This window comes from Drosophila suzukii, chromosome 2R (genome assembly GCF_043229965.1).
Source record: "Drosophila suzukii chromosome 2R, CBGP_Dsuzu_IsoJpt1.0, whole genome shotgun sequence".
NCBI lineage: Eukaryota > Metazoa > Arthropoda > Insecta > Diptera > Drosophilidae > Drosophila > Drosophila suzukii.
This window is the reverse complement of record NC_092081.1, coordinates 2313060-2339372: the sequence shown is the minus strand read 5'-3', so window position 1 is coordinate 2339372 and position 26313 is coordinate 2313060. Positions and strand designations below refer to the sequence as shown.

The 26313-nt window shown below is 37.8% G+C and overlaps 1 protein-coding gene across 1 annotated transcript; it reads right to left on the bottom strand.

Moving 5' to 3' along the window:
* Positions 1-5729: 5729 nt before the first annotated feature.
* Positions 5730-6476, bottom strand: LOC136116635 (pre-mRNA-splicing factor 38B-like). The gene is made up of 2 exons (XM_065863717.2): positions 6369-6476; positions 5730-6309 (listed from the first exon to the last, which is right to left on the bottom strand). The coding sequence occupies exons 1-2, from the start codon at positions 6396-6398 to the stop codon at positions 5752-5754; spliced, it is 588 nt and encodes a 195-aa protein (XP_065719789.2). The 5' UTR covers positions 6399-6476; the 3' UTR covers positions 5730-5751.
* Between the last annotated feature and the right edge of the window lie 19837 nt (positions 6477-26313).

Genomic DNA, 26313 nt, shown 5'->3' with positions numbered 1-26313 from the left:
CCCCCTTCCCATAGAGTCTATCCGTTCGAAACGGTTGGGATTTTTGACAAATGTGAAACTCCATCTACCATCTGACAAAAACTGATCTAAACAGCAGTGGCTAATAAAAACACAAGCAAAAATTGTTAATACCCCCTTCCCATAGAGTCCATCCGTTTGAAACGGTTGGGACTTTTGACAAATGTGAAACTTCGATTTCCACAGGGTACATTCACCATCTAATTTCTTTAAACGAATGGCCTAACCTTATTCACGTATGAACACAAACATACACACACACCATATAAGCAAAATACAAATAAAACAAATTTCGTGTGTGCATAAGCACCATTTCATGAATTCGACAACACACGAAAGTTGACTGTGAATTTAACATCAAAGCCTGAAATGGTGACAATCAAACTCCGGTAACTCTATATAATTATCGGAGTTGCCAGATCGATATAAATACATAAAGACACCTTACATCTAACAAATTATTTTTTCATTCAGTGCCAATGGAAACTAGTTTTCATCTTTTATTTTAACGGTAGAAAAAATGTTATACTGGCTTGCACACACTTTATCTTTAATACTAGCAAGATTTTTTCGTGCGAATCGAACAAAGTAGTCGGTTTAATAATCGATCACACCTTTTTCCACCGGTCCGGCATCTCTGTCAGCTAAGATTGATAAAGTGCATAAAAAGGAGCAAATTTTATTTCACGGTTTTAAGAAATCATGGAACTCTTAGCATCTTCTTCTTCATCATAGCAGCTGGAAATGCATTAAATTAATTGCTATTCAAAAACAAAAAGCCAATCGTGAAACCCTTCTGGGATATACATAGACCAATCTCAATACCGTCTGCAATAAGCCAGATACTACAAACAATTCTTGCCTTGAAATGAACAGAACATCTAGACCATAACACAATCCTTCAACCCTTTCAATTTGGATTCTGGAAAAATATGACAATTTCACTTTCACTAGCAGCCGCCAATAATATCATATACCTTTTGACCTTAAATATATGTCAACGGAAACACAGAAATGAAAATGTAAATGAAATAAAATACCTGGGAGTCTACTATGACGAAAAACTAAACAAACCTCAATACATCCTTAGAAAAGCAAAATATCAAATAGCCCAAATTCAAAATGCTTCCGGTTTACTCAGAACAAATACACCAGATTTAAGTACACAACTAATTAAAATAACATTACTAATATAAACAAATGAATACAACCAATACTCTCATACTGCCACATAGCCTGGTTCAACTTAAAATCGAATGAAATGGAAAAGCCAATACTTTTTGAACGAAAAATACTACGTCGATCCATAAGTTCCTCTGCCAGGAACTCAATAACAAATCATCTCGGGTATGATCGAATCTTCTCGATCACCATGCAAAAACTTTCGCTTAATTCAACTCACTTCGCTCCGCCGAAATATGGTCGTTCATGATGCATACCCGAAGCAAAAGCCGAAAGAATAATCAGGCACGAGTAAGCACTCTGATTTCATGTTCGTGCATCTGCTTCGGAACGATCAAAACGAACAGATTTATAATTTTTATTAACTAATTAACAAGATTTAAATGATCAGTTTTTCATAGTTAAGCGAAATTAAAATTTCACTTAAAATGTTCCACAAAAAGCTTCGTCCTTTGCGTTGGCCAGCCAATTTGAAGTTGCGTGCAGGACAACTGACTAGAAATACGATCATACCAATCGCAAACAAAAAGCTCGGTTCAACGAGCACGATCCGAACTGAAACGAACCTAAATGTAAGATCAAAAGTAATCGTGCATATAGCTTCGTAGGATCACAAATGATCAACTCAGTTCTTATAAACGATCGCGATCGATCATGCGCAAGTAGCGAGCGATCGCTACGATCAGACGTACTCTACACAAGCATGTGCCCAACGATCATTCCAATCAGCTGATTCGAACGAGCCGTTCAATTACGATCCGCGTAAATTATCGAATACTACCCGATAACTTATTACTCGATGCAGATCTCTGTCGTAAACTACAGCAGCCTATACAAGCGCACACAAACCAAGCGTACCGATACGCACATATTCAAAGTAATCGAACAATTCCTTTAAAAAAAAGGGAAACAATAGTAATCATCTGATCTCAAACAGCATCACCAAAGTCCAGCCTCATGTTAACTATTCCATCCATAATTTAACCATAAACAATACAGATTTCCTTAAAGAAATAGGAATAATATACAATACAAATAGTAAACTTATATTTTATCACCGGAGACATGACTCCGTAAACCTGAAATCTAGTATACATTACAAACCAGTAAAAATAATAGACAAACACAATAATCACAAGCCCACATGTCTTATATACTTTCCTTGTACACATTCCCACTGTGTATACACCACCTCCCTCATTATTATCAATTAAGAATAATTTAGCTTTAAAGATTACAAGATCAAAAAATGAATACTCTCAGGTTTAAGACTTTTTTTCCCTGAATATAAAAGAAATATAAATCCCAATCAAATACAATACTTCTAAACATGTACAATGTAAAAGTGAACTTAAATAAATATTTAAAAATGAACGATCCGAAAAGCTTATAAGTGCAGGGTTAAAATGTAACACAACTAAACTAAGTAAGCATGAACTTGTCACTCGTTGTATTACAGTTAAATAAAATTATCTATGTATTTGAGCAAAAAAAAAAAAAAACTGAATTTAAAATCAGTTTGTCTAAAAACACTACTAAGTTGTTCAACACTATTTGTCAGTGTGTAACATCCTAAATTTGTTAGTGTTGAAAACTTAAGAATGGAAGAAGAAAAGTGACGCTATTATGTCCGTCAAATTAGCGTCGGCCTGTTAGCAACGAAGGTGGAACGGTGGAATTTGGAACATGGGGGCTCGCTATTTTTTTTTTCTCGCTATTTGGGGACCAAATCGAAAAATCTCAAATGCTAAATTGTTAAGAAAGAAAAGATCTATCGATCTAGGTAGGTTTGGGACACATCCGAGGAATATTAATGTTTCAAAAATGCATTTGAAAAATTGTGTCCCCTCAATTTTGTTAACTGCTCCGCTCACAGAGGTTGTGCCAATATGCACGATAAGCCAAGCTATTGAGGGTTAATTCAACTCCTTGTCTGAAAGTTTCATAAAAATCAAACCCACAGTTTTCCAGAAAATAGCCTAACAGTGACGCAACCTCGGATTTTCCCCATACAAAAAAGGGGGTCAAAAATAAAATTACCTACGGCTCCACTCCTAGAGGTTGTGCCAACATGCACGGTATATGGGTAGATAGCGGATAATCTAAGGTGTGTTCTGTGAAAATTTTATCAAAATCAAACCCACAGATTTTGAGAAAATTGCTTTACAGTTGGGGGTGTTAAAAAGGTTAATAAAAGGCCGTTTAATCCAGAAACTGAACCATTGGATACTAAGACATGAACCACAATGTAAATAGCTTAGTCATGACAATCATTCGACTCTAACTTTCTATAACTTTATACAACTTTCACAGAGGTTGTGCCAACTTGCACGGTATCGCATTCGAAGGGGCATCATTTTAGCTAATTTCTGAATAAATTAAAGGCAATTCAAACCATGTCCGTCAAATTAGCGTCGGTGACTTAGCGGCGATGGCGGAACGGTGGAATCTGGAACATGGGGCCAATTTTTATTTTTTGATTTTCTCGGCTTCTTGGGGCCGCATCGAATACAGAATTGTTCAGAATGAAAATATCTATCGATCTAGATATTTTGCAACCATATCCGACTTCTAGAAATCTATTAAAAATCTATTTAAAAAATCGGGTGCCCCCAATTATGTCTCGACGCTATCTCTGTTTTCAATTAATTTGACTTTCACAGACGTTGTACCAACATGCACGGTACCTCGTTGGAAAGGAAATTCATTTTACTAATTAATTAATGCAGTACGGCGAACAAAAAGCCGTCAATTTTTGAGAAAAAAGCATAGTGCGTTGTGAGCATCTCATTTGTTCCACCCAGTTCCTCCCTGTTCTACGCTTCCAAGTCACTAACCATGTGGGAAAAAATTATGTTTCGACGCTATCTCTATCTCCAAAAACGCAAACAGCAAAAGGGGAAAGGCCGCAAAAGCGCCGTAAGAAGGCGAAGGCGGCTGATCGGGAGGAGGCGGCTGATCAGGAGGAGGCGGCTAGCCGGGAAGCGGCTAGCCAGGAGGCGGCTAGCCAGGAGGCGGCCGCCGATAATGCTGACGATGATCAGGCTGATGGCCAATAAATATGTATAAAGAAATAAATAAATATCAAATGTAAATGCGTCGATTTTTTATTTTCATACCCGTTACTCGTAGAGTAAAAGGGTATACTAGATTCGTCGGAAAGTATGTAATATATAATCTTGATCAGGATCACTAGCCAAGTCGATCTAGCCATGTCCGTTCAGATGAACGCTGACATCTTGGAAACTATAAGAGCTAGGCTATTGGGATTTGGCATGCAGATTCCTGAACTTCTTACGCAGCGCGTTTATTACACTAAGGGAAATATCGAGTTTTTTTAATTTTATTTTTTTTAGGGTATGACAATTTCGTGTATTTTGTACAAATTCTGAGTTCCTTAAACGGGGTCAGCTAAACAATGCTGTTTTCCAGCGATTTTCATTACAATAATTATTTTATAAAATACACTAAGTGAAATATCGAGTTTTTTGAACAAAATTGTTAACCTTATATCGATACCCTTTATCAATAGGTCGATAAAAACGAAATTATGTTAAAGAATATTTTCAATAAATTAAAGACATGCCTTCGATTATACTCGCTTGCCTGATCTATTTGATGTGTTGTTTATTGAAATCGGTTCAGTAGTTTATTAGAAAATCCCATTTTAAGAGTTTCAGAAAAATATATTAATTATTTCTTCTCCAGCGCTCCTGCATTTGTAGGAGCTGACTATTTATATAAGCTTACATACTTATCGTAACTTAAACTCACCACGCGCAAATACGGAACAAAAAACTCGATATTTCCCTTAGTGTAATTTAAAAACAAATAAAAAAAAACATATTGGTTAAGGATCTGTAGGTGGAGCGGTGGTAGCAGCAACGGGCTAGGGTGAACCTTACCCAGGAGACATCGAACTTGCGATTATTTATATATCGTTATAAATGCTGAGCCATTTACATACAACACTCGGTAGATTAAGCTTACATACTTATCTTAATCTTACGTTCAATAACCATTGTGACTTTAACTTAAACTCACCCACGCGCAAATACGGAAAAATCCTCACTAGTTTACCAATTTGTAACACATCTAGTAATCAACTAACTTATATGAACGGAAAAACTATATACACACTTTTACAGTATCTACTCTAAAATAATACATCTGCTCAGAAGTATATATATATAAATAATAAAATATAATTAGAACACCAGCCACGACTAGGTAGAACTAGAACACTTCCCAACACATGCCCATTCTGCCACCACTCCCCAATATCCAACATATCATTATACACTGTCCTTCCTTATCCCAACCCAGATCAGAATCCTGCCATTCGCTTAACCCCATCAACATTATCTCAAACGCAACCCCCGACAACGTCATGAAAATCATCACATTCCATAAAAAAACCAAAATTAAGTTTAAAATTGAAATGTTCTTAACTTAGTTAGCCTATAGTTTTAAATTTCAGCTAGCTTTATATAAATAAATAAATAAATAATTACAACAAACAGAATTTTAAATGTTGAATCTTTTTTATTGTTATGTATGTATATGTACATGTAATTGTTTTTTTTTGTTTTGGGCGGCTTCGGCGGCTTCCTTCTGCAGCCTGATCTCCATCTCTCCATCGGCGGCTTCCCTCGGTTGCTCTACGGCTTCCTCCTGCCACGTTGCTCCGCCATTGGTGCGGTGGTCGCCGCTGGCGTCGCCCTCGGCGCCGAAGTCGTCCTGGTGACCAGGAGCGGATTGGCGATTGCGTCGTCGGCGCCGACGTTGTGACTCCTCGCCATCGCCATGCCGATCCTCGTCACCAGGACGACGTCGGCGCCGACTGGCCGGCTCCCCTCCATCGGCGGAGCGCTCCTGCTGCCGCCGACATTCCAACTCCTCGCCATTCCGATCCTCGTTACCAGGACGACGTCGGCGCCGACTGGCCGGCTCCCCTTCATCGGCGGAGCGCTCCTGCTGCCGCCGACATTCCAACTCCTCGCCATTCCGATCCTCGTTACCAGGACGACGTCGGCGCCGACTGGCCGGCTCCCCTGCATCGGCGGAGCGCTCCTTCTCGGAATCCCCCAGATAAAAATTGGTGATTGTCTGAAAAATAAATTTTTATTGTTAATATAATTAATAAGTAAAATCAAAAATAAACTTACGCATTTTATCATACAAATTTGGCGTGCCATCTTTTCCGTTTCTTCCCGTTTTTCTTTCACCTTACGTCTCTGCACGAGCTTCTCATTCAAAGTAACGGGGATTCTATTCGGCAGTATGGCAACTCCACAATAGCTACTAGGGAATTATTATATTTTTCTAAAATCAGTAAAATGTTAAATTCTACCAAACCACTGGCACGATTTCAATGAATTATATATTAAAATAATAAGGAAATAAATACCAATTAGGGGGTGCATACATATAACAATGAAGATTTGATATTAAAAATATATATTTTTGAATATTTGGCGGCCAAAAGTATTCGATTGGCTCAATTAAGTGTTGTAGGTCGTAGCCTGGCACTTGGCGATATATCGATAAGTACCTTTTTGCGGTAAATGTCTTGGCTGAATTCGCTTCCTCGCTGGTCTTTGAATTGCCTGTAATTTATTTAGAAATTAGCTTTAATGATGCCCCTTCGAATGCGATACCGTGCAAGTTGGCACAACCTCTGTGAGAGCTGTATGAATTAATTAAAGTTTGCATATATATTTTGATGGTTGATGTCACGGGTCATACGATTTATCGCAGGCCTTGACAGTGTGACCGCGTGGCAAAAGCCATAATTGAAAAGACTTGAATTTCTCGAAAACTGTGGGTTTGAATTGCCTGAAATTTATTTAGAAATTAGCTTTAATGATGCCCCTTCGAATGCGATACCGTGCAAGTTGGCACAACCTCTGTGAGAGCTGTATGAATTAATTAAAGTTTGCATACATATTTTGATGGTTGATGTCACGGGTGTATACGATTTATCGCAGGCCTTGACAGTGTGACCGCGTGGCAAAAGCCATAATTGAAAAGACTTGAATTTCTCGAAAACTGTGGGTTTGAATTGCCTGTAATTTATTCAGAAATTAGCTATAATGATGCCCCTTCGAATGCGATACCGTGCAAGTTGGCACAACCTCTGTGAGAGCTGTATAAAGATATAGAAAGTTAGCGTCGAATGATTGTCATGGCTAAGCTGTTTACATTGTGGTTTATGTCTTAGTATCCAATGGTTCCGTTTCTGGATTAAACGGCCTTTTAATAACCTTTTTAACACCCCCAACTGTTAAGCAATTTTCTCAAAATCTGTGGGTTTGATTTTGATAAAACTTTCACAGAACAGTCCCTAGATTATCCCCTATCTACCCATATACCGTGCATGTTGGCACAACCTCTAGGAGTGGAGCAGTAGGTAATTTCATTTTTGCCCCCCTTTTTTGTATGGGGAAAATCCGAGGTTGCGGTACTGTTAGGCTATTTTCTCGAAAACTGTGGGTTTGATTTTGATGAAACTTTCAGACAAGGAGCTTGAATTAACCCTTAATAGCTTGGTTTATCGTGCATATTGGCACAACCTCTGTGAGGGGAGCAGTTAACAAAATTGTGGGGACACGATTTTTCAAATGCATTTTTGAAATACTAATAGGCCTTTTCTTTCTTAACAATCTAGCATTTTAAATTTTTCGATTTGGTCCCCAAATAGCGAGAAAATTTAAAAATAAAAAGGGCCCCATGTTCCATATTCCACCGTTCCCGTTTTCGTTGCTAACAGGCCGACGCTAATTTGACGCACATTGAATTTCTCGAAAACTGTGGGTTTGAATTGCCTGTAATTAACTCAGAAATTAGCTAAAATGAATGTCCGTCAAATTAGCGTCGGTGACTTAGCGGCGCTGGCGGAACGGTGAAATCTGGAACATGGGGCCAATTTTTATTTTTTGTTTTTCTCGGCTTTTTTGGGCCGAATCGAAAAATATTAAATGCAAAACTGTTAAGAATAAAAATATCTATCGATCTAGATAGTTTGCAAACATATCCGACTTCTTGAAATTTATTAAAAATCTATTAAAAATCTATTTTAAAAATCGGGTCCCCACAACTTCGTTTATTGCTCTCCTCACAGAGGTTGTACCAATATGCACGGTAAACCTGGTTATTGGGCGTTAATTCAAGTTTCTTGTCAGAAAGTATCATTGAGCTAAGGCCGTCAGTTTTTGAGAAAATAGCTTAACAGTAAAGGCACCTCGGAGTTTCCCCATACAAAAAAGGGGGGCAAATAGTAAATTGCACAGGGCTCCACTCTCAGACGTTGTACCAACATGCACGGTATATTGGCAGATTGTTGATCGCCTAAAGCAAGTTCAGTGCAAAAATCATAACGATAAAGCCGTCAGTTTTTGAGAAAATCGCTTTACAGTGGGGGAAGATAAATAATTAAAAGAAGTGGCGCCAGATTATAATTTGAACCAGTAAGTTCTAAGACATGAACCACTATGTAAAAAATGTATTCAGGACACTAACCATATGGCAAAAAATTATGTTTCGACGCTATCTCTATTTGTAATAATTTTGACTTTCACAGACGTTGTACCAACATGCACGGTACCTCTTTGGAAAGGAAATTCATTTTACTAATTAACAAATGTGGTTCCGCGATCGAAAAGCCGTCAGTTTTTGAGAAAAAAGCATAATGCGTGGTTTGCATCTCATTTATAACAAAATTGTTCCACCCTGTTCTAAGCTCCCAAGACACTAACCATATGGGAAAAAAATAATGTTTCGACGCTATCTCTATTTTTAATTAATTTGACTTTCACAGACGTTGTACCAACATGCACGGTACCTCGTTGGAAAGGAAATTCATTTTACTAATTAACAAATGCGGTTCGGCGAACGAAAAGCCGTCAGTTTTTGAGAAAAAAGCATAGTGCGTTGTGGGCATCTCATTTGCTCCAAAATTGTAACTAGGAACACATTAACCTTATATCGATACTTCGATAAAGGCAAGCTGAAAGTGTGGCATCACTCCCGATTCGCGGGAACTTTTTATTTCCCAAGAAAGAAGAAAATGTCGAGGGTGCTGCTGGATAAGTGCGTAAGTAATTTATATGTATTAATTAAAATGAACTGTTAATAATTTATTCTTCCCATTTACAGAACGTAGACAAGTTCATCGTTGGAGAGAATGGGGAGGGGAGGCTTCCCCCCCCCAAACGCAAACAAACAAAGGCCAAAAGGCCACAGAAGCGCCGCAAGACTGCGAAGGCGGCAAATCAGGAGGCGGCTAGCGAGGAGGCGGCCGTCGATAAGGCTGATGTAATAAATATCTGAATAAATAAATATGAAGAAATAAAAACATCAAAAGTAAATGCGTCGAATTTTTATTTTTATACCCGTTACTAGTAGATTTCAAGTTCCATTGTGATAAGATAGTAAGAATGAAACGATTATAAGTTCTTCAAATATTAATCGGTTTATTGATTATTTTTTTTAATTGCCATATTAAGAAATATGAACGACTGTCCATTTGGGACTTGGACAGTAAAACTTATTTTTAAGTCATGAAGTCAAATTATGAAAGTGTCTTCAATTTAGTGTCAATACGTTTTGAAGTAAATATTGCAAAAATTAACAATGTGAACCAAATGAAAATTAACGGTCTCTTCGGGAATTTCTGTTTTCATTAAAGGATGCAAGGAACCTCGAATAACGCTAAAATTTTAGAGCTGCGACAAAAGCTGGAGCCGATAATCGCAGTTCCTCTGTTCAAGATACATATCCATATATCTTATGCAAGGAACCTCGATTAACGCTACAATTTTGGAGTTGCGACAAAAGCTGGAGCCGATAAACGCAGTTCCTCTGTTCAAGATACATATCCATATATCTGATTAGTGTCCGAGAAAATGAATTAATTTCTGATGTTTTGGGTACAAGGATTCAGGAGGATTCAAGAATGTGCTAGTTCAACCTATTGGAACTGCTGGAAGAAAATAAAATAAACAGGGACAGGTTAAACAATGTATAAAAATAATACATTTATTCAAGGAGAATAAATCCGAGAAATCTCGAATAATGCTACAATTTTGGAGTTACGACAAAAGTTGGTGCCAATTAAAGCAGTTCCACTGTTCCAGATACATATCCGTAAATTTGACTAGAGTCTACGAGAGAAAGAATTAATTTGCGATTATAAAGTAATTAATTTATTCAAGATAATAAAATAAACTGCAGCCAGTGCAGACAGAGGGGTTTTCTTGCCCCAGCGACTAGAAAGCGACTGGTAAGGTAGTAGTTGCTACAATTTCGCTTCAGCGGAAAGTGGGACCAAACCCATAAATTCTGTATTTCCCCATTTTTCGTCAGTATTTTTTCTTTGACTTTAGGTTATTTCTGTACATGGCGCTTTGGGATTTTTTGGTATAATATCAATGTCATATACTGAAATTTTAATTAATTTCTTATACACTTGTATTTTCAAATTTGTTGTATAGAAATGGAGCTTTAAAACTGCAGGGAAAACATTTATATATTTTAATTAATTATAAATTCAATATATAAAGATATATTTATTTATTTATTTACAAACTGCTTGCTTATAGTTAAAGCTAAAGCAACAGGGGTAGGCAGCCATAGCTACATAGGCTGGCTTAAAGTCTACAGTTCAATTTTCTATTCGGTTCTTTATTTCTAAGGGTATAATTCACTCATGGTATTCGCTTCTTAATTTTATTTATTACATTTCAGGTGTATTAACAAAGTACCTTAATTATAAGAGGTTTAATAAGTTAGATTTCTTAAGGAAGTCGAGAACTTGAAGGAGGTTGGTGGGTTTGGTTGTAATTAAATGCAGTGCATTCGTTAAGGATATGGTATATTGACTTTGAGTTATTTTGGCTGAACTTACAGGGGTTGTCTGTAGCCTGAAGGAGTCTGAATTCATGTGTAAGTCTGGTGTGGCACAGACGTAATCTTATGATTCGGGTTTGGTCTTTTCGTGTTTGATTATTTCTTTTGCTTTTGTGTAGTTAGTTTTGATTTTATGTCGAGAAATTCTTTTCTTAATATTGGCATGCTTGTTGTTGCTTTCTTATATTGGCTTAAATGTGTGTCTATAGCATCTGATTGTAACGGCCAAGGGGGTTTCGATTTTGGTAAGATTTTTGTTGGGCTTATAGGGAGACCTAGGTTTGCACAGGACATAATAGTTTTATTGTTGTTTTTTGTAATTTTATCTATTGTTGATTTTAGAGGAGTATCCGATGATTGCGTTATTGTATTAGACAATTTGGCTTGAAGATGATTTGTTCTAATGTCTAAGGGTGGTATGTTCGATTCTAAGTGTAAGTTGATGACGGGTGTTGAGCAAAAGGCTCCTAGTGCGGAACGGATTGCATTGTGGAGAAGAGTTTGGATCGGTTTGATTTGCGATTTTGGAGCTAGACCATAAAATGGTAAACCGTAGTCTATTTTTGACAAACATAGACTTCTGACTATTTGGACTAAGGTCAGTGGCTGGCAGTTATATTTATCATTGGAGAGGCATTTTATAATATTAATTGAATAAGGATTCAAGGATTTTGCTAGTTTATTTATGTGGGGTTGCCATTTCTATTTTGTGTCGAATAATAAGCCTAGCATTGTTAGTTCCGCTACTGTGCAATAGAGTTTGTTACTGTAGAAAGTTGGCAAACACAGTTGTGTTTTCTGCAGATGTGTATATGCTTGCATTTTGATAGGGATAACGACGCTCCAGATAAATTTCACCAGTAACTAATGTCCTCGAATAGACTATTTAAGTTTATTGTTAAGTTTTTCTGTTTTTTTAGGTCAACTATAATCTTATAGTCGTCTGCAAATGCTGTAAAGGTCAGGTTCTTGTGTTTACTTATTGTGTCTGATAGGCTGTTATATGCAATGAGAAAAAGTATCACAGATAGGGGGATCCCTGCGGTATTCCATTGTCAAGTGGTTGAGTTAGTAAGTGACTGTGGTGTGTCTCTAATTTTTCGACTTGTCATAAATTGGGTTACGTATTTGATTAGCCTTGGCCCACAGCCCCATTTAATCAATTGGTCTTTTATCGTGTGCAGTCCTACTTTCTCAAATGCGTTTTCAAAGTCAAGAGATATAATTAAGAGGGCTTTGTTGATCAGAAAGTCTACATGAAGTAGACAATCTGTTACAGATTTCCCCTTTTTGAACCCAACTTGACGACTGTTCAGAAGTTTGTTGGAAGTAACAAACCACCAGAGCCGTTTGGAGATGATTTTATCAAGAGTTTTTGAGATACATGGGTTGAGGGAAATGGGTCTGTATGATTCAATAATGGTTTTGTCTTTGCCAGGCTTATGAATTGGGACTATTGTACTTATTTTAAAGGCCTGAGGTATAAAAGATTTTAGGATAGAGGTGAAGAAGTTATTTATTTTAATTTTTTTTGCCGTTTGCTGTATCATTGTATAACTGATCTTGTCGTTCCCAGGAGTGTTTCCTTTTAGACTGTTCAAAGCTACAGAAAATTCAAGGTAGTCAATGTCTTGTTCCATGAAGTCAGCTGTTTTTTTAGTTGGTTCGTCGTTGTTTTGTCTGTATGCGTTGCGTTTTGCGTCCAAAAAAGCTTGCGAAAAGTTGTGATCATCGGATTGAGATGACCAATGTTTGGAAAAAACTGTAGCAATATCTTCTGGATTTAAGACTATTGTGTTGAGATTGTTGTTCTGAATACAATGTATGTGTGTGGATCTGTGAATTCCACAGAATTATCTAATTTTACTCCAGATCATGTCTGGCTTTGAGTCAGTTGAAATGCTGGATGTTAGTGCGTGAATACAACTTTTTGCTAAGCCGAATTTCTCGTCTGAGCTGGGCATTAGTTTTTTTTTAAATGTATTAGGTTGCACACGGACATTTCCCTATTGAATGCTCTCCAGGCTCAGTTTTTGCTGACTTTTAAGTCGTCTAGGTTTTTATTCCACCTCGGGACGTTATATTGACTTTTTGGAGGTTGGGTTTGGGGAATACTATAATATATATATATATATAATATTATTTTGTTTATAGTGCTGTGTTCTTTATTTTTGTTAGTGGATACTGGAATTTGGTTATTAAAGCGGTTGGTAAGACTTTCGAATTTATCCCAGTTTGCTCTTTTAGTTATAAACCTTTATGTGTAGTTAAATGTTTGGTTTTCTTGGGCAAAAATATTTATTATTATGCGAAAATGGTCACTACCCTGGGGAGTGTCCATGATATTAAAATCGCAGTGATTTTTGAGGTTCGGAGAGCAAAAGGCAAGGTCTAGGTGGGTGTTGTTTAATATGGTGTAGTTGTTGCTGTGAATGTAGTCTTCCAGGATTCTACCCCTGCGATTGCTTTTGGGAGATACCCAGAGGCTATTCCATCCATTAAAGCCTCCTGTGTACAGTGTAGGTGTTGTTAAGAAGGGTATCGTGGTTTCTATATCTGTCTTGGTAAAATTTTGTGAAGGTGATATATAGGCTGAAAAGATATTAATCTTTTTTTGGGATTGTATTTCCAATTCAATGGTTTCGAAAACTTATCCTACAGGGATTTGCTTATGCTGAACTGATTTATGGATCAGTAGAGCAACTCCACCTTTGGCTAAAGACGCAGTTGTGTTATAAATTTTAAAGTTAACTGGGATTGGGAATTGTTGAAAGAGTGTTATGTGGGTTTCCTGATGGGAAATAATTTTGGGTTTATGGAGTTTAGTTCGTTATAATTATTTACATAGCCATTAATGTTCCATTTTAATACAGTAAGTGTCATATTTACTATTGTGGGGTATGGTGTGTTCGCTAAGATTTTCTATTAGCTATTACGTTTGAGCTAGGGGTATTTGTAATCATAGATCTAGTTAACATTGTGGCACTCGATTTTTCCTTACTAATAAGATGTCTTTTAGTTTTGTTACTTATATTTCTTGGAAGAATAGTTATTTGGGTTGTTTTAACATTGTTGATTTGTTCTTCACCAGTGTCTGTAGACATATTTTCGTCATCATTGTCGTCGTAGGAAATTATTTGTCTGCCTGTGTTTGTTGTCGGTGGAGAGTTATGAGAGGTGGAAGCTGATGTTGATGGCGTGTTCTGGCTGAGCTGCTGTGGTCGAGAGTACTTTTGATTAGAGGAGTTTGCAACCGATGCGTACAAGGAACCGTCATGATGGTGTCTGCTTTTGAGAGTTTTCCAGGCCGTTCTGTAGTTACCTTTTTGGTTGGTTTTGATGGCTTGTACTTCTCGGGGAGTAAGAAATACTGGGCAATTTCTATCTCTGGGATGGTGATCGGAGTTAGGAAGGCTTTTATCCGTGCAATTAATGCAGCTTACAGCACGCTCGCATTTTTGTCCTTTTGCCAGGTCGACGTGGTTTGTTAGGCTACACCTACAGCAGGTTTCTGAAGATTTGCAGGAAAGCATCAGATGACCTAAACGTAGGCAATTGTTCCATCGCATTGGGGAAGGTATGCAAGGGCGAACTTCGGCTCTCTCGTATTTAATGTATACGTAATCTGGCAGGTCTAGTTTTGCGAATGTCAAGGTGATAAGTCCAGTTTCGGTTGGGTCGCCACAGATTGCTCTCTTCATGATTTTTTTCACTTCAGAGAATTTTCAATTTTCTAAGATATCTTCTTCTTTAATACCTCGAAGATCGTTAGAATATATAACTCCCTTTGAATAACTCAGGGTTCGGTGTTCAGATACTGCTACTGGGAGTGAGTTTTAATAATTTTTCGGCTTGTTGTTGGTCTTTTGTTTGAACTAGAAGGTTTCCGTCGCCGTTTTTCTTGCAGCTTACTACTTCGCCTCCGCATTTTAAGTCGATGATTTTTTGATGGTGAGTGCTAGGGTTCGTGGGACCTCAGATTGGGTTTCTTCATCATTAATTCTGGTTATTACTAAGAATTTGCTGTTGGGTGAAGGCTTTCCCCTCCAGATGTCTGGAGGATCCCGCATAGTTCGGAGTGCTTATATGTTGCTCTGTTGAAGCAGGTGCAGTCTAAGCGGTTGCAATAACTGATAAGAAATCTATTTATTATTTGTTTTGTCACTTAAGCTTGACTCGCTGTTAAGTTCGATTTGGGAGAAAGACACGACCGATCGTTATGACTGTCAAACGTAAACTGATATAAAGATATATTTTCCAATTTCTCTTGCGATCCGTACCTCTCCATGATTACGTCTCGTCTTTTTTGAAAAAAAATAAAAAGGAACAAGAACAGCTACATGCGGTAAAGTTCAAGTAACAGCCATACAACGGCATGTACGGCAAAATTTTTGGTGTGGATTTTTAATCTTGCTTGTGTGCGTTGTCCGTGTAAAGCTCTTTAGTTGTGTTGGTGTATAATTTTGTGTGGTCAATAAGGTCTCAATCTCGCATTTGACTAAAGTGAGGTGTCAATGGCCTGTAGGCCAGGGGTCTAGTCGCTCAACCGCGGAAATTGCAGGTCGGAGTTCAACTCTGACTGGGAACAACATTTTTATACCCTTGCAGACGGTATATTGATTTAGTCAGAAGTTTGCAACGCAGTGAAGGAGACGTTTCCGACCCCATAAAGTATATATATTCTTGATCAGCATGACTAGACGAGTCGATCTAGCCATGTCCGTCTGTCCGTCCGTTTCTATGCAAACTAGTCTCTCAGTTTTAAAGCTATCGGGCTGAAACTTTCCCAAAAGTCTTATATCTTTTGCAGGTAGTATATAAGTAGGAACCAGCTGGATCGGACAACTATATCTTATAGCTCCCATAGGAATAATAGGAAAAACAAATTTAAAAAATTATATCTTTGGTGTCTTTAAGCATATAACCTCCTAAGCTTGGAAATAACATTTTTTAATTAGTTTTGAATTTCGAATTTAATTTTATCAAATTCGGAAGACTATATCATATAGCTGCCATAGGAACGGTCGTAAAATTTGTGGAAAAATAATATGAAACAAATTATAGCTTCGGTGGTTTTTAACATATAACCTCCAACACTTGGAAATAACACTTTTTAATTAGTTCTGAATTTCGAATTTAATTTTATCAAAATCGGAAGACTATATCATATAGCTGCCATAGGAACTACCGGAAAATTGGTAGGAAAATAATATGAAACAAATTATAGCTTCGGTGTTTTTTAACATATAACCTCCTACGCATGGAACTAACATTTTTTAATTAGTTCTGAATTTCGAGTTTAATTTTATCAAAATCGGACGACTATTTCATATAGCTGCCATAGGAACGATGAGAAAATTGGTTGGAAAATAATATGAAACAAATTATAGTTTCGGTGTTTTTAGACATATTATCTTATACTATTGGGAATATAATTTTTTGTATTTTTAAATTTAATAATTATAGCTGCAAGGGTATATAAGCTTCGGCTTGCCGAAGCTAACTTCCTTTCTTGTTTTTTATGCAATCGGTTTTTTTTTTAACAACTAATGAAAATCATGAGTGCTATTCACATAAAATGCTAATGTTAGATAAATTGATTAAAGTTTTGCTGTACAAACGTTGTAAGTGGCTAGACTCCCCAGACAAATGTAAAAGTAGCAATAAGCTAAATATACTTCGTCATAAATAAATAAATATCTGGAGATCTTTGAACAGTAAAGCTTTAATCTACTTATCGAAAAGTTGCATTTTATATGGTCTTAAACAGATTCGGTCAGGACGACCGTGGAGAATTAAAAAAACTCCCATCCAAGATCCTTTGTAATGAGATAATAAGAATGAATAATAAATATTGATCAGTTTATTGATTTATTTCTTATATTGTAAGATTTCTTATTAAGAAATATGAACGACTGTCAACTTGTGACTTGGGTAATAAAACTTATTCTTAAATTAAATATATCATTTTATTCAATTTTGTAATGTTGGTATTATTATTATTATTATAGTGCATTACACCTAGACATTCTGCCAAGCTAACTAACAGCGCTGCGGGACGATACCCACAAGCCGAGACTTTACTATCTTAACAATATTAAGGAACGGTTATTGAACTTGGAATTACTTTTGAGTAAAAGAAAAAAAAAAGCTCATTCTAACAAAAACTCACAGGGAGTTGTACAACTTTATAAAACAAATAATTTGTTTTACGAAGAGAACAATTTGAACTCCTCTGGAATTCTCCAGAAAGACGAAGAATCAGGGTTCCTGCTAAGCAAATATCAGCATTTCAGGACGTACTCATTAGCCAAGTCGTTGTCAGTTCAAAACAAGAAAGGAAGTTAACTTCGGCAAGCCGAAGTTTGTATACCCTTGCAGCTGTAATTATTTAATTTAAAAATACAAAAAATTATATTCCCAATAGTATAAGATAATATGTCAAAAAACACCGAAGCTATAATTTGTTTCATATTATTTTCCTACCAATTTTATAATTGCTTCTCTGCTTTCTCAGTGTAAGCATGTGAAATATATAGGCAAGTGGAATATTGCCATATTGGTCCTTTAATGAGGCGTATGCTAAATATAATTTTTAATTTGATGAAATCAGGTCGGGGACCTCGAGCCTCGAGAAGGAGGAGGAGGAGCAGGCCTAGTGTAGTCTCCAAATCGGCGATTAGCGAATTTATTTTCATATTAATCGTCGAATAAAGATTAAAAACCATACAACTATGGACTATAGTTCCGGATAATCGGAAATTCTTGTGATACTTGGACTTCAACGAAGAAAATAATTTAGCTAGGCCTATACGGCAGCCAATACTATTTGAAATCAAACCATGGATATTGCTTAAATTATGGAATTGAGACAAAAGCTCGAGCCTATACTAGCAGTTTCCTACCCAAGATAAATATACATATATCTGAATAGAGTGTCCGAGAAAGAGAATTAATTTCTGCCGTTTTGGGTACGAGGATTCTGCTAGATTCCAGGATGGATGCGGGACTCTCCGTCTTGCACCGCAGCTCATTCGTGTCTCAAATTCGATTTTATTGCCAAGCGTACAGAAATGAGTAGCCGATTGTCGCGATGTACAAGCATTCTACGTCTGTCAGGACTCTTGTGCGTCGAGCAGTAGTACTATTTCAACCTATTGTCGCTGCTGGACGACAACAAAGCTCAATCTAACAGGTATAAGTTAAACAATGTATAAAAATAATAAATTTATTCATGGAGAATAACTGGAAATACAGCCTATAGACGCTAAGAAACACGAGCTCATGAAGCCAAATTATGTAGAAGTGTTGTTCATCTTCGTGTCAATAAATTTTGATGTAAATATTGCAAAAATACAAATGCACGTTAACAATGTAGACCAAATGAAAATAAACGGTGTGTTGGGAATTTCTGCTCTTGCGAAAGAAGGCAAGAAACCTCGGATAATGCAAAAATTTTGCAGCTAAGACAGAAGCTGGAATCCATAATAGCAGTTCTTCTATCCAAAATACATATCCGTAAATCTGATAAGAGAAAGAAAAGGTGGGAAGAAAAGGTACTGAAATCAAGCAGATTTGATCGTTTTTTTTTCGTTCTCTGTTTTCTCAGTGCAAGCAAGTGAAATATATCGGAGACTGGAATACTTTCAAGTTGGTCCTTTAAAGGAAAAAACATTTCTGGGCAAAAAATTACTGGTTCCTGATAGGATAACTATCAAGCACTTCAGGACGATATTCATTAGCTAAGTCGTTGTCATTTTAAGAAAAACGAAAGACTGACCTTTTGGGACTTAGATAATAAAACTCATTCTTAATATAAAGAAATTAATTTATTCAAGATAATAAAGTAAACTGCAGTCAGTGCAGACAAAAAGAGGTTTTCCTGTTCCAGCGACTTACGTTTTGTGTTTGTAAAACGAAATCACCCCCACCTCCCGTCTCCTCACCGTGCAATATGAAAATATGAAATAAATCATCCGCCACCAAAACAAAAAAATCTTCATAATCATCGCATTTTTTGGCGTTTTTCAGCCTTGCGTCGTATTTATATTATATATAACAGTCACAAACTCACTCTCATAGAGAACAGTCGTGCCTTTCTATCAGCGTTACAAATCCAAAGCTTATCTTACAAACCACATACAAAAATAAAAAAACAACAATAAAAATCCAAACGGTAACTGCAAGTCCAAGAAGTGCAAGTGCCAAGCATAACCTACGATCCATAAACGTAGCAACGGAAAGATGGGGGACCCACCCGACCGGGGCCCACCAACTACCCATAGCCACAACATGGAACTCCTAGAAACACCTGGCCCTAAATACATCACCATATCTAGATCAGATCCAAATCTCGATCTAAACAATATATCACCCTTCTTGATCAAGAAGCAAATTGACTTTGCCTGCAGCGGTGAAGTAGAGGAATGTAAAAAACTCCGAAACGGAACTCTACTAATTAAAGCAAAAACCAACCTCCAAGCAAAGCGATTATTCCAACTGAAAGCCTTCGCCGAGATAGCCGTCAACGTCCAACTACACAACTCTCTTAATTTTACCAAGGGAGTCATATACTCTAACGACATCAGAGGAATCGACGAAAGCATAATAAAAAGAGAACTAGCTAACCAGCTAGTCTGCGACGTGAAGAAAATAATGAAGAGACAAAACGGCACTCTTACAGAGACCGGCCTTGTTATTCTCACCTTCAACACTCTCAATCTCCCGGAATATATTATGATCGGTTACCAAAAAACTAACGTTAGGGAATACATTCCCTTGCCCCTTAGATGCAATAAATGCTTTATGTTTAACCACATCAGTAATGCATGCAGAAACAACAAACTGTGCTACAACTGCGGACAAGAATACCACTTGGACCCAAACACCAACGACAAATGCACAAGACCCTCACATTGCGTAAACTGCAAAGAAAACCAAACCTCCGATCCTCACAACTCTGTAAACAGAAGTTGCCCCATATTTAGAACACAACAGGAACTTACAGCAATTAAGACTACAAAAAAACGCGACAACAAAACTGCTCTCTCCATCTTACGGTCTCGTTTCTCAGTCACCACCCCACACTCATACGCATCAATAACTAAAACAAGGAAGAACGCTATAGTCGAGTACCTCGACTATCAGATACCCGTTACTCAGCTATATGGAGATATGCAAGCAGCAAAGCGAGATTAAAATGCGCCACCTACCGGCGGTATACAGATTTAAGCGTTATGGGCGTTAGAGTGGGCGTGGCAAATTTTTTTTTGGATCAATCGATAGGTATCGACGAGACCAATGCATTTCAGTTAAAATTTTTTATCTAGCATGAAAATTGTGGGCGTCACAGGTTTTCGCGGTTTGTGGGCGTTAAAGTGGGCGTGGCAAACTTTTTTTTGGGTCAATCGATAGGTATTGATGAGAACAATACATTTCAGTTAAAATTTTTATTCTAGCATCAAAACTGTAGGAGCCACAGTTTTGGGCGGTTTGTGGGCGTTAGAGTGGGCGTGGCACTGTGCCGAAACAAACTTGCGCTGCGTAAGAAGCTCAGGAATCTGCACGCCAAATCTCAATAGCCTAGCTCCCATAGTTTCCGAGATCTCAGCGTTCATCCGGACGGACAGACAGACGGACAGACGGACAGACGGACGGACGGACAGACGGACAGACGGACAGACGGACATGGCTAGATGGACTCGGCTAGTGATCCTGATCAAGAATATATATAGTTTGTGGGGTCGGAAACGCTTCCTTCTGCCTGTTACATACTTTCCGACGAATCTAGTATACCCTTTTACTCTACGAGTAACGGGTATAACTAACCAGCACACACATTCAAACTCTACACCACAACAAAACACAGGACCTCAACATCTCAAAGGACCCAACCATACCCAACCAGGACCAACTACCTCAAGGACTACCCCAACCCTCACAAACACAGATAATAACTTAGATAAACTAACCAAACCCACCAAACCACCAACGACCAACACTGTCCAAATCCTACCGCTTACCACCTCCAAACGCATGATCGCAAACCTCAAGGCTGCAGCCAAAACCACCACTAAGAAAACCAAAAAAAACTCAACTACGCCTGAGAATGCTTCTAGCGACTCATGCGATATGGAAATTAACTGAAATACCAATCACCCTTACTAACCTAGATTAATGCTTAAAATAATTCAATGGAACATAAAAGGCTACAAGAATAATTATCAAGAACTCCAAATACTCCTCAAACAATATAACCCACATATAATTGCCCTACAAGAAACCCATATATCTCACACTGAATCCCTACCTACCCCTGTAAACTTTACACTTTTCTGCAGCCACAGTACAAATGCATTCGGAGGCACAGCACTACTGGTGCATAATTCTATCTCCCACACGCAACACCAACTGATCCCAGAGTTTGAAGCTATTGCCATTCAGATTAATTCCAAATCAAAATTTACACTTATTTCCACATACATTTCTCCCAACAAACAATTCCACACAAACAACCTCCAAAACGTCTTTTCCCCAACAAACCTACCCACTATAGTCCTAGGTGATTTTAACAGCTGGCACCCATATTGGGGTTCCCCAAGAGCCAATTCTAGGGGCAACATTGTCGCCAAATTCATAGACAGATCAGACTACGTACTGCTTAACGACAAGTCCCCAACACACTATTCCACTCACAACACATTTACACACATAGACCTCTCTCTTGCCACTGCAGACATAGCACCCGAAATAACGTGGAGAGTGATCGATGACCTTCACGGCAGCGATCATTTTCCTATCCTTATTTCTATGTTCCCAAACACTTCCTCTCATCCCTTTCTTGCCAAACCATCCTTTAATCTGAACAAAGCAGACTGGAAATTATTTTCCAACACCATCACACAACTCAGCTCCTTTACACAACTTTGTAACAGCAACGTAAATAAAGAAGCTGCACAAATTAAAAAAACACTTATACAATCTGCTCATACAGCTATTCCACAAAACACAACCTTTTCCCTTAAACACGCTGTCCCCTGGTGGAATCAAGAACTTACATTGCTAAAAAACACAAAAAACAATAAATTTAAACTCCTAAAACGAAACATAAACACAAGAAACATTTTAGAATTTAAAAAAGCAAATGCTAAATTTAGAAGAGCTATTAAAGAAGCAAAAAAAACATCACTATACAATTTTACTTCTGATATCAACCCTAACTCCGACCCCTCGAGAATGTGGGCCAACATAAAACGATTATGCGGCCTTCACCCAACAAAACATATACATGCGATATACAACACCCTTACACAAGACACTTACACTTGCCCCTCACTAATAGCCAACACCTTCGGTGACCTCTGGTCGCGAGAAGCCAAGGACACAAACTTCTCCGATTCCTTTATAACTAACAAACTCCTGTTAAATAACTCAATAAGTCAAATTCCGTGTCAAGCAGCCAACCAAATCGAAAACGACATATCCTATATAGAAATGTTATCTGCCCTTAACTCCCTCAAAGGCTCCACCCCTGGTATGGACCGCATCTCCTATTCCATGATCAAAAACTCTCCTCCCTCCTTCAAAATCAGAATACTCAATCATTATAATAACATTCTAAACACACACATACCGCAAGCCTACAAAGTTAGTCTCGTCCTTCCTATCCTTAAACCCCAAAAACCGCAAACTGATCCTAAATCCTACAGACCTATATCCTTAAACCCATGCATAGCCAAAATATTGGACAAAATTATCGCGTGGTGGTTTGTTCTAACGAACAAACTCATTCACAACAACCAGTTCGGATTTAAAAGAGGTAAATCAGTTCTAGACAGTCTACTATATGTAGACCACCTAGCAACTAGATCCCTATCCTTAAAGCGCCACCTCTCTATCATCTCGTTGGATTTTTCCAAGGCTTTCGACAAAATAGGTGTCCACTCAATAATTCAACAACTCCAGGAATGGCAGCTAGGACCCCGAATCATAAACTACGTCTCGAACTTCATGAAAAACAGAAAAATTATTATCAAAAACGGCAGAAATCTATCTAACAGTTTTCCTCTCGACAATGGAATCCCACAAGGATCACCCATTTCAGTCATCCTATTCCTAATTTCCTACAATTCCCTAACAAAAATAATAGCCTTACCGAGACAAATCAAATTCACTGCTTACGCCGACGACTTCCACCTAATTATTGAACACAACAGAAGAAAAAACCCCATTGTCGACCTATCTTCCCTCTTCCAGGAAATAGGACATTGGTGTTCCGACTCGGGAGCCTCCCTATCAATCGAAAAATGCCAAAGCCTACACATATGCCGTAAACATAATTGTAAATCAGAAATCCGTACCGGCACTGTAAATATCCCAGAAACCAAGAACACAACAATCCTAGGTCTCACGCTAAACAATAGATACAACCGGTCCACCCACATAAACAAATTAAAAACCAAACTATGCAAGCCCCTGAACATCATTAAACACCTTTCCTCTCTAAAATACAATACCAACACTTCCTCGCTAATCCATATTGTAAAATCCATCCTCATATCAAAAATAGATTACTGTCTGCCCATTTACGGAAACGCTCCCAAACACCTAATAAACCGTATTAAAACTTCCCTAAACTCAGCCATCAGATCAGCGCTAGGTGCATTTAGGACAACACCAACAAACAACTTACTTATAGAAGCCAATATAAGCACAATAGAACACAGAACAAAACTTTTAACAGGCAAACTTTCAAAAAAGCTTATACACTCTTTTGACACCCCACTTAAAAAACTTACTAAAACCTCCAAAAAGAAATTCAAATATCCCAGTACAATAGACAGAATAATTAACATTTGTAAGCAACTTCACCTTCCCTTTGCACCAATCAAAAACAACTACAATAAAAACAAGGAAGAACGCTATAGTCGAGTACCTCGACTATCAGATACCCGTTACTCAGCTATATGGAGATATGCAAGCAGCAAAGCGAGATTAAAATGCGCCACCTACCGGCGGTATACAGATTTAAGCGTTATGGGCGTTAGAGTGGGCGTGGCAAATTTTTTTTTGGATCAATCGATAGGTATCGACGAGACCAATACATTTCAGTTAAAATTTTTTATCTAGCATGAAAATTGTGGGCGTCACAGGTTTTCGCGGTTTGTGGGCGTTAAAGTGGGCGTGGCAAACTTTTTTTGGGTCAATCGATAGGTATTGATGAGAACAATACATTTCAGTTAAAATTTTTATTCTAGCATCAAAACTGTAGGAGCCACAGTTTTGGGCGGTTTGTGGGCGTTAGAGTGGGCGTGGCACTGTGCCGAAACAAACTTGCGCTGCGTAAAAAGCTCAGGAATCTGCACGCCAAATCTCAATAGCCTAGCTCCCATAGTTTCCGAGATCTCAGCGTTCATCCGGACGGACAGACAGACGGACAGACGGACAGACGGACATGGCTAGATCGACTCGGCTAGTGATCCTGATCAAGAATACATATACTTTGTGGGGTCGGAAACGCTTCCTTCTGCCTGTTACATACTTTCCGACGAATCTAGTATACCCTTTTACTCTACGAGTAACGGGTATAAATACGACATGGAAATTATTAACAAAGCTACTAACACAACACTATCCAACTACAACAAAACCAGCACATCTCCCATAATATATAAGCAACTCTTTCAAACTCTAAAGAACACTCTGCCCAACCACCAATTCCTTTACACCGACGGCTCAATGGCCAACGGTATAATCAGCTATAGTGTAACCAGTGAAACCAATACAATCAAAACAGGACTCCTTCCCCACTACTCATCTGTTCTCTCTAGCGAGCTTATAGCCATACACGAAGCCGTCAAAATCGCGCTAAAAATACCAGGGAAACATGCTATCTGCTCAGACTCTCTCTCTGCGCTAAAGTACCTCACCAACCCCAATAACCATTCCTACTATCCCTCAACCATCAAAAACCTGGTTTCTAACCACTTCCCTAAAATTATACTAATTTGGATCCCCAGCCACATCGGCATAACAGGGAACGAAAACGCCGATAAAGCAGCCAAAGAGGCCCACAAATACCCCCTTACCTACTCCACAAACAACAACTCTAACGACATTTCACACTTCTTGAAAAAGCACATACAATCAAAACAAGCTGACATCTACAACAATGTATCGCCTTGGTACAAACAAATTCTACAGACCTCACCGCAATCCATCTGTCAGTTACCCCCAAACACCAATAGGAAAACACAAATACTCATACACCGGATACGACTAGGACATACCAAACTGACTAATGCCCATTACATGGATAGAACACTTCCCAACACATGCCCATTCTGCCACCACTCCCCAATAGACATCCAACATATCATTATACACTGCCCTTCCTTATCCCAACCCAGATCAGAATCCTTCCAATCACTTAACCCCATCAACACCATCTCAAACCCAACCCCCGACAACATCAAAAAAATCATCACATTTCTTGAAAATGCCCAAATTAAGCTTAAAATTTAAATGTATATAAAAATGCTGTTAATCCCACACCTTAGATAAGCTGAAGGCCTTAGCTGCTAGAGCTCTTAAATTTAGTTAGCCTATAGTTTTAACTCTAAGCTAGCTTTATATAAATAAATAAATAAAATATTATATATAAGACTGGAGGGAGAATGTCTAAGGTCTCGTTAGTCAAGTGCGTAAGTTTGTTAATATGTATTAATTAAAATTAAATACTAAATCAGTTTAAATCACAGATGCTTAATTAATCAGTTACACACACCCAAAAAAAAATCGTCATCAATATGCCATTATTTAGGTGTCAATGTGATACTATTGAGTGTCAAAAAATCTCTGATACGAAGAACATCTAATTGACACTACTTTGGTGTCCTTTTGATATTTTCGAAAATATCAATTTGACACTTTTTGGTGTCAAAAGGACACTACGCATTGGCATTTTTTAGTAAGAATATGTGGTCACATTGACAATATTTCGCAGTAATTTGATACTCATTCGGGGTATAAGAGAGACATTTTTAGGATCAACTTGATACGATTTTAGTATCAATATGAAACGAATAAATTGTTGATTTCACACCCAAAAAAAGAACAATAATTTCTTTTGCATTTTTTTTTAATACAAATTTGTTTTTTTAATGTGGTTATATGTTTATTTTATAATATTTTTAATAATAAATT

What these genes read in the sequence shown, in the direction of transcription:
- LOC136116635 (XM_065863717.2), bottom strand. Translation starts at nt 6,398, where the DNA reads ATGGCACGCCAAATTTGTATGATAAAATGC. An exon ending in AAATTTGTATGATAAAATGC is followed by an intron (nt 6,310 to 6,368) that starts GTAAGTTTATTT and finishes TTTATTTTTCAG; the next exon opens with ACAATCACCAATTTTTATCT.